This window comes from Priapulus caudatus, unplaced genomic scaffold (genome assembly GCF_000485595.1).
Source record: "Priapulus caudatus unplaced genomic scaffold, Priapulus_caudatus-5.0.1 Scaffold977, whole genome shotgun sequence".
Classification (NCBI taxonomy): domain Eukaryota; kingdom Metazoa; phylum Priapulida; class Priapulimorpha; order Priapulimorphida; family Priapulidae; genus Priapulus; species Priapulus caudatus.
The window spans coordinates 78,925-89,157 of NW_014578038.1; the positions used below are offsets into that span (position 1 = coordinate 78,925).

General features: G+C 46.6%; 1 protein-coding gene across 1 annotated transcript in view; it reads right to left on the reverse strand.

Annotated features, from left to right (window-relative positions):
• The window catches only part of LOC106814779 (tax1-binding protein 1 homolog B-like), a 24,430-nt gene extending 14,704 nt beyond the window's left edge, over positions 1–9,726 (reverse strand). The window contains exon 1 of the mRNA XM_014819133.1: positions 9,443–9,726. Coding sequence (XP_014674619.1) covers positions 9,443–9,707 — 265 coding nt within the window. The 5' untranslated portion in view covers positions 9,708–9,726. The remainder of the gene's footprint in view (positions 1–9,442) is intronic.
• Positions 9,727–10,233: the final 507 nt, after the last annotated feature.

Below are 10,233 nucleotides of genomic sequence, written 5' to 3' on the forward strand. Positions count from 1 at the left end.
TCCCACCTCCTTGTGTGTGCGTGCGTGTGAGCGTGCGCGTGCGTGTGTGCATGCGTGTGTGCGCGCGTGCGTGCATGCATTGACACGAGCAGGATGACAGGTAGCGAGTGACTGACCTTCGCCACTGCTTTGGTCGCCATCTCCTCCTGTTCCAGCAGCTTCTCGAGCTGCGAAGCTCTCTCTTTCGCTGCCTCTGCCTCCCTGCTCTGTTTATCCATTTCCGTGGCCGCCACCTGAGAAACACAAACAGGAGAGTCCACATTAGCACACTGCTAACCAGCTCGCGCAAAATCTTTCCGCCGAGCTTTCATTGTACTCATTTTACTTAGAGTAAATTCCTTTCAATCGACATTGGTCACTTCAACGCACCCGCCGCCTCTTCCACGACCCTCCCACTCGACCCCTCCAACTCGACCCCTCCCACACGACCCTTCCCGCGCGGCCGCAGCCCACGAACCTCCATCGATGCTGACATGCTGGCCTTGAGTTTTTGGTAGGCCCTGACGTCGTCGATCAGGCAGGCCCCGAGGGTCTCGTTCTTGTCTTCGCTGTTCTTCAGCTTTTCCTCGAGTTCCTGCACGCGCGCTAGCAGCTTCTCTGCAGAAGCACAACGTGGGACGTGAAGCCATACGTGAGGTGACACACCAACCGACAATTTCCTTCATCGCTCCCTCTGCTAACCCTAACACTAATCTTAAGCCTAACACTAAACCTAACACTAATCATAATCTTAACACTAAGACCAATCATAGCCCTACCACTAATCCTAATCTTAACACTAACACTAACCCTAATCTTAACACTAAACCTAACCTTAACACTAACACTAATCCTAACACTAAACCTAACCCTAAGCCTACCACTAACCCTAAAACTAACCCTAACACTAAACCTAAAACTACCCCTAACACTAATCATAACACTAACACTAACCCTAGTCTTAACCATAACCCTAATCCCAACTACATTTCCAAGCCTAATTCCTATCCACAACCGTATCCCTAATTCTAACCATAACCATATCATATAACTATAACCATAACTATAACGGCCTCTTACCAGTGTCCTTTTTTGCCCGGGCGATGGCTCTTTTCTTCGTCTCCCCGACCTCCTTCAGCTGCTTAACCGTCGACCGCAGCCCAGCCTCCGTCGCCTGCAAACACGCCGGCTCGTTACGCAACGTCGCGGCGACGGCCACTAGGTGCCGCCACCGTCCACGGATGAACACACAGCAGACGTTACGCGACGAAATTGATACAGTCTAATGTTGGTGGGGTGGCAGTCGGCGGTCAGTTACAATTGTACGCTTGCTGGAAGCCGAATTAATTTTTAATAATGGGTTGTTGTAAGTGTGTAGACAGTAGACACCGCTAGAGAACAGACACCTGTCTATAAAAGACACTTTGCATGCTTTCCTTGAGAGGCAATGACACATCGCCAGAAGGGGGTATCCTGATAAGAGAGACTACTTTCTGACTTTTGTTCGATTGAACAGTTGCTTATACACGGCGAATTGGTCTACAAATTGCTTCTCAAAGGTGGCACTAGAAGGATCATCAATGAGGCAGCATTTACGCCTAGAAAATGTCTCGACGGCTTGGAGGTCTTCTTGCGTGAGACGACAGTCTCCTGCCTCAGTTCTGCCAACGCGTGCTGGACAGCAGTTCGCAGTTTTTCTAGCAAAAACATTGCCATAGCTAGACGCACAATTAATGACTGTCAAATCCTCACTCACGGTTATTTCCCTAGTCCTAACCCTTGGTCTAATTCCCTACAGCTACAGTTAAGTAATCCACACTAAAGATTCCCTCACCTCGCGTGTCCCTAACCCCTTACCTTTATCTTAAGAAACATCGTATACAACGCACAGGCAGTCAGACGGAAACGGCGTCCAACGCGCTCGCAAAAACTAACACACCTCCACCTTCGGGCCAGAAACGAAACGTAACGACACTTGCGGCAAACAGATATGCCCCCCGCGGCCCTCCCAGTAGAACTTTGGCCGGCTCTTACCGGTGTCTACCTTGCAGCTGCGGTGATGGTGCACCCGTCGTTTGTTTCGCCTATCTTTTAGTTGCTTTAAGCTTTCCTTCGCCCAGCTCAGTACTCGCGTGCCATTCGAAATGAGTCGGGTAATCTACTATTTATAGACCAATCTGAGCTGATTGTAACTACAAGGTCTCGGAGCACACGGGGGTCACGGTGCCGAAGATGATCAAGGATGAATTATGGTATCAGCGTGCGAAATTGACGTAGTCCGCAGGCGTCAAATACGCCCTGACTTTAGCGTGTCAGAACTACCTGAGTTGCCATGGTGCAGGAGTCGCGTGAGCGTGAACCTCCCTCTGGGAAAATTCTGCGCGATACTAATCTAGTTCGGTCTAGAAGAACACGGCCCTCCGACCACGAGCAAACAATTACTGTATTTTTTCAGCTATATGTCCGAAGAAAATCTTGGCAGACGTGCAACGCACATTAATCTTACAAAATAAGCATCCATGCGTTATTGTTAAATCTTTTAATTTTGAACCTCAGACGCGGACGCTCCCTTATTTTCGCTGTGGACTCCCCTTCTTTTTGAGGGTACAGGGAAATTCGTTTGGACTCTCTATTCAAGAAGTTAATTTTCTACGCGCCTGTCGTATGGTGTACAGGACCCAGCAGAAGCGAGTTTTGAATGGCGCGTCGATCCTAACGTCCTCGTGTGACTGAAGGGCCTGCGGCGCAAGTCACTGGCGGCGGAGAGGACATTCTATAGAACAATGCTTCGTGGCCGAAAGTGCGGATAGTCGACGCGTTCCATTCTAGTAGAGATGTTTAACTGTGCAAGCCGCATCAGGAGGAAATGCCTAAACTTGGTGTGCTTTGATAGACAGGCACTAATGCTTCTACAGTTAGCATCCCACAACACGGGTTTCGACTATAACTGCTATTTAACACGTTCCAGTGCGAAATTCGAGTCACTCGTTCCGATACAATCAAAATTGCACGCCCGCGAAACTATTTATATAAACTAATTACTCTACAATGACCCGGTTTTTCAGGTTAACGGTTAATAATGTTCTTTGACATAGTTGAGTGAATGTTCAAAACAGATATGGTGACAGAACGTCTAATAGTAAAAGCTTCAAAAAATTGAAAAATATTAAGCTGTTTGCCCTGTGTCGTAAATATGGTGAAAATTTTCCGATATAAAGCATAGAAAGAATATGCAAAAATTCCAGCACCCAGGGCGATAGATCCAGTTGTTAAGCAAGAACAGCCCTTGTTGAGCGAGTGCTGGGCTCGTCTAAGCATTTCCCACAAGGTCTCTGCGAGGTCGGGAGTAAACTCGTGTTTCAGCAGACACGCTCACGAGCAGCCTCACTTATATGTTCACCTGCGAGGCCTCCCTGCTGCGAGACGACATCTCAGTCTCAGGCTGCACCTGCTGGACGGCAGTTTGCCAGCTTCCCTGCAGGTCGTTTACCTCCTTCTCTAGAACCTCCTTTGCCTGCTCACGAATAAACGGGGAGGTGTGAGACGATCTGTCGAATCCGGCTTGTTTATTTTTTTATAATGAGCAAACAGATCCGTATAGACTGTGCAGTGTTGGAAAAGGCAAGAGTTAATAACCTCTTTTTCTCTTTCTATACTCTCTCTTTCCCTCCCTCTCTCATGCGCTCTCTTTTTCTTTTTCTTTCTCTCTCTCTCTCTCTCTCCATCTCTCTATGTCTCTCTTTCTCTCTCTCTCTTCTCTTTCTCTCTCTCGCTCTTTTCTCTCCTCTCTCTCTCTTTCTCTCCCCCTCTCTCTCTCCCTCACCCTCACTCCCCCATCTCTCTCTCTATCCTTCTCGCTCTCCCTCCCTCTCCCCTCCCTCCCTCCCTCTCTCTCTCTCTCTCGCTCTTGATCACATACGCACACTCTCTTGCTGTCTCGCTACTCTCTCTACTCACTTCTTCGCTCCTCACTCCTTTTCCTATCTAACTGTCTCCCACAAAAAAAGATTGAGATAAAGAAATAGAAAAATAAAAACGTAGAAAAAGAACTCTACAAAAAATACACGACAAAAAAGACAATGTGACGAGAAGAACGAGCACAAGCAGACGACGACGAAGACAAAGTCAAGTAAACGACTCACGGCTCTCAGCTGCGCCGTCTCCCAGAAGGCGACCTTCAGATTTCCCTCTGTGATGGCGGCACGTGGCTGCACGATCATGATGTCATCCTCTTCCAGCGCGACAAAGTCCCCGCCGTCCGTGTCGCGGAACCTGGAACGGCATGCTGGCACGCCGCCGCCACACGCCCACGTCGCTAACGTAAACAAACTGGTAGAACTCGCCATCGTCGCCGGAAGGTTCTCTGCAGAAAAAAACAAGAGCGCGTCTGACATTGCCGTGTCGCAGAACTGAAAACGGCGTGTTTGCACCGCGCACCACGCCAGCGTTGCTAACGCAAACAGAAACAAAAAAACAAGATCGCGTTCGGCGTCGACGTGCACTTGTTTTTCGCAGCGCGACATTCAGGTCGTGTGCACCAAAGATGGCGGTCTCTCCCTCACGCGTCGGCATTTTTTTTATAATGTGTGATCGGGTCACATATGTAATGAAGCAAATTCATTCATAATTAGTGATTAGAAATTACACCGGCAGACTCGGTGACAGGGACTGGTCATTACGTTGCTGTTGAGTATTATCCGTGTGACTCGCTACCTCGCATCGGCGTTGCATTATAACGCTCACGATGTCTAATCGTTCTCTACTCTTCCACCAAGTCCTTACCACCCAGTTGACAGCCGAATCAACCGACCGCCGATCATGGATCACTACGCCGTTCGACCGCCAAACGAGGACCCGGCCGCCCAGGGGAGCCACCCCACAAACGCTTTGTGCGGACCAGGCCACCGTCCCCACCACAGCCAGGAACGCCGGCCGGCCGCTCTACGGAATGCCCCGCCAGCGGCTACTGAACACTGTCTCCGCACCGGCTCAGGACCGTTCCACCGGTCGGCCCACGTCTCCGAGGCCACGCCGTCTCATATATGGCGGGGCGCCGGGACAGCTCGCATACAGTAAGTGGAGCACCTTCCTCGATGATGTGCTCCGCTTCCGGCGGCTCAACCCTGGATTTACGGTGGTGCACCTCGATGACACCACCGCCATCCAGATAGTTCCGATAGAGGAGGCTCAACTTCCCGGGGTTCCGCTGGAACACCAGTAATGGCGCCAGCGCACCCACAACGCCGACGGTACCTCCACCACCACCACGACGGCACGGACCACCGATCACCACGGCGGACGACCACGACGGACGACCACCACCACGGCGACGACCACGACGGACGACCACCACCACGGCGACGACCATGACGGACGACCACCACCACAACGACGGCACGGACCCCCACCACAACCACGGACCACGACAATGATGACGACGACGACAATGGCGACGACGCCAGATTTTTTTTAATAAACAAAACAAAAACAAATAAAAGATATTTTTCAAATAAACATTCATTTTAGTTCAGGCCAATTTTAGTTAAGTTTAGTTCAGTTTTTTTCTGTAACTCTAGTTTGCAATAACATTTTAGCAAGGGTCAGCACACACTACTTACTCAACAAAAATTCTCAAAAAACAAAAACAAATATAAAACATAAATAAAATATAAGAAACTTAAATAATAAAAATATGCAACCTAAAATTGAGCAACTTTTTAATGAAAGATATAGATAAACGTACAATACTAACCTTTAATTTGTTCGCTTTAAGATAACAGCTCACAACTTTTTATAGGTAAGGGGGTAATGTAATGAAGCAAATTCAGTCATAATTAATTATTAGAAATTACACCGGCAGACTCAGGGACTGGCCGCGGGGGATTAATCCGTCACCCGCCTCATTAGTGTCAAAGACTAGGCCAGTGGTCAGATAACCCCCTCCCCTATCTGTGAAAGTTGTGACAGTTAGCCTTGGAATGTGTCTAACTTGTGGCACTACCTAAGTCACGTGATACGGGGAAAGTAGTATAAATAGGGCCCCTTTTGAACAGAAAGGGAGAGAGAGTCGCCTACGCTAAATTTGTGAGTATGGTTTGGTTTCTGCATTGATTCGTTTGCTTGTTATGTTGTGTCTGTAAACTACTTTGAGTTTGTAAGCTACTTTAAACTGCTAAACTATATTGAGAATTGTGTATGTGTTATCGTCTAGTTAATGCAACAAACCTTTACGCGACATTTGCTTCCTAGAAGGATTATAGTAATTGTAGTTTGTTGGTAAAGAAAAATAGAACTAAGTGTTGTATGTTACATCTTGTTTCTGTCATACGTTTCTCCACGTCTGTCTATTAATCGTGTTAACTAAGGGTATATATTACACGCGCCAAAAGTAAACGAACCTGGTACACTATGCGACACGAGCTTCATTACACATACATATGACTCCAACATTATGGTTTTAACGCTACTAAATGTAGAACACTTCACTAGCATAAACTAATGAATTTCCACGGCAACTACACTAACTTGTTGGGGAGGGGGTAAATGATATGCGAACTAGGGCACGACTTTGCTAGGACTTGTGGTAGGGTTTTCTGGACAGCTACAGAGATAACACTAGTTAGAGCTAACAGGCTGGTGAAGATCACCCTGATAATATAGCCACTAACCAGCCAAAACAATTAGCAATTTTTTAGAAGTGGGGGGGGGGCAAGATTCAACATGGAAGACATTTGACTCATGCCCAGTACAGTCATAAAAATAGATTACTCACTGGTCACGGGCATGTTATGCTTTTATCCGACATGTGTGATGACAGGTGATGATAAAGGTTAAATGCGCAAATATTATCGAGCCCTTTACATGTGGATTGCATATCTTAACGAAAATACATTATTATAGGGAAATAATAGCTCGAACACTTTTTTTAATAGGTAAAGGTTAATACTATTATTTACACATGATCTTAATAGTCCCCCTAGTAGCAAAGCCCAAATAACCCTGGTCACACCGATTGTGACCATTTCATCCAATCACAATCTCTCGTAGCTTCCCCTATAGAAAGTTCTCGTTTAACGTAGAGAGTCTATCAGGATCAACAAGAAATGAAGCTGTTGTTCCAGCCCATACACTCTTACAGCAAACGTAAACACACTACAAAAACCTGCCTGCTTTCATGGTACAACATTTTCTATTCCCTAGTCCCACCTAAAAACATCCTCTGCTCGCATCAATATGGCAACTTTATGGCTACAAACAGCTGGCAACTTTACAGCTGGCAACAATATGCCAACTGGCATCAATGTGCTCCAACTTTACGTGCATGTCAGGCTACAAACTCTTGTTAATGCGTCTAGACACTTCAAACAAAGCATTTGCAAACAATAGTTGCATCAGCAAAACCAAATTAGAGGCAATTACTAAAACTCTCACTTCCAAATTCTTCTTGTTACTGTGGAGATTTTAAAGGGGATGACATCCTACAACCAGAGACCAGTTCAACAGCAACAGAGATAGAAAGTTCCCCTAGCGACAGGTAGAAAGTTTCCCCCCAACGACACAGACAAGCACGGGGGAGGGGGTCCCATAGCTACCAGCTGTGGGAGGTAAAGGAGTCGCGACACTATGTGCATGCACGGGGCGAGGGAGTTGCACCCACCGAGCACGTGGCGGACAGGTGGGGGACGCTCGGACATATACTGGACCAAGAGAGTTGCATCACCCGTGCACGTGTTAAGCGAGGCGGGTGACAACACACAGGCACCTGAGGCACGTGAGAGAGGGGCACTGCCAGAATCCTACGTCACCGCAGGGTCCTATATAAGCAGCCAAGATCCAGCGATAAAATCAGTCGGTCTTCGGACGGCCACGAACGAACGAACGAACGAACAAACAAACAAACGAACGAACAAACAAACAAACAAACGAACGAACGAACGAACGAACGAACGAACGAACGGAACGAACGAACGAACAAACGAACGAACGCACACACGCACGAACGAACGAACAAACGAACGAACAAACGAACGAACGCGCTCGATGGAGCGCACACACACCGTCGGAGGGAGAGCCACACACGAGCAGGACGACGCCCGAATATACTAAGGAAAATACTAAATCTTATACTAAGGAAGGGGCCCGGAGCTATAGCCTACCCGGACAGGGAGACACACTGCCAACCCACGAACTCGCGCCGAGCCACGCAGCACACGACGGGGAGAGACAGACGAGGAGCGGCGCCGGGGGCTATAATATTAACCCGTAGAATAGCTAAGAGTTAAGTTCAACGTGTAATAACCTAACGAGGTAACGTAAACGTGACATGAGTAATCTATATATATATATATAGATCTATACGCTATATTTGAGATACGTGCAGTGAATGTTATTCGTATACGATAAATTAAACCATCCGTTGTATAAAGACTATCTAAGGACTTGCGTTCATTTCACTCTGGGGTTTTTCTTGCTACTGCATCACCGTCCTACCTTTACGGTTAGAGCGGAAAATGATCCCTACACAAATAAATTACAGGTGCTAACCACAGCACGTGTGAAAATCCAGTGTGGCCACCCATAGGGCCACTACATTACTGCATATCGTCAGGTAATGTTGATCAATTATTTATAGGAACAAGTTGGGTTCAACGTGCAAACACCACCTACGTGTGTACATACGCTCGCTTGCATTTACAACTGCACGATAACAAAGTTCACCCTGAATAAATAAAATTTTGATTGCCCGTTAAATTGTGTAACCACTTTGCAGAACTGATATTGGTACCATGATGACGTTACTGCCACTAGCTCGCAGGACAACCAATATGAGCCTGGCTGCTATCAGCATATACTAGGCTGTATGTATCTAGGTCTGCATTAATGTATCATGACTTACTCAACATCAAACTTTTCGAGTCTATATCTACTTTAGTTTTCTCATCTGCCTACTTTTTGCCTTCTAGGATTTCCTAGGAATTATTCTGATATATGTATTTACCATGGGATCTAGTCAATGTTCTAGAACTTTCTAGAATTTTCCAGAATTTTTAACGTTCTCAGAGATACCTTTCTATGACACTTTAGGTCAATTCCACATTTTCTAAATGTTTACAGTAAATTTCGTGTTAAATTATAAGATATTTCCTCCCAGATAATACATGTTAATATGTTTAGATATAATTTCTAGGCTTTTATATATACTTTGAATGCCCGAGTCACTATGCATCCAGTCATTTTATGCCCAAAAGGCATAAAAACTGTGGGATTGCAGGGAAATAACTGCCAATATTTGTTTTTTTTGCTGTTGTGTCGCCTGTCACAAAATTCCTCAAAAAGTGTTTTTATAGCAATTTAAGTAAAAGCCACTAAAGCAATTTTTATCTTGTCGCCTGCTTAACAATAACAGCGGTAACCACGCCGACGCAAACACGCAACTCTGCGACTTTCCCGGAATTTAACCCACCTTCGAATTTTACAATGCAGGTCTTCTCGCCCGTCTCGCACTGGGCTGCGCCGACGCATGGCGCCTCCTGGCGGGCGATAAAGCTCTTTGCATTCGTCCAACCGACGCGGAACAGCCCGACCCAGTCTCCGCCCGCGGGCGTGATCAGCTCCGTTAGCTTGTACTGGCAGTCCAGCGGTTTGCCCGCGACGTAGGTGTCGCTAATGTCAAACACGACTTGTCCGAAGTCGGACTTCACTAACAGTAACAGCTCGCCGTCGGCCATTTTCCTGCGTTGCACGGAGGTCACGCGAGCATCATCTGTGAACGTGCGGCAAAACCAACTCTGATGTAGTTTCTATTGCACAGGTATTATCAAATTAGATTGCCAAAATATGCGAAACTATATGACGTAGCATGTCAGGTAAACCCATTACTATATGGACAATAGTGGTCTAGTTGATTAAAATAATACATAATACTAGTTATGTTGACATTGTTGTGTGCATGACCTAACATTATACCGGAACTAGATCAACCGAGCCGCCATATACTGTCACTATAAGCTCCACAGACGGCACACTGAACAGGCACACATTTGATACAGTCAGTGTCAGTCACGGCCACACCGAGTCTGTGAAACAACTGAAGTAAACAAATCTTACGCGATCATGCAACGATCGCTCTTCCGTCTTCGCTATTGCATGCCCTTGACTTTAAAGTATAGACGTGGAAGCTAAAATAACGCTGTTTATAACAAAGCAAATCAAAAACGATCCAATTACCTGCTAGAGACCTACCTGCTATAAGCT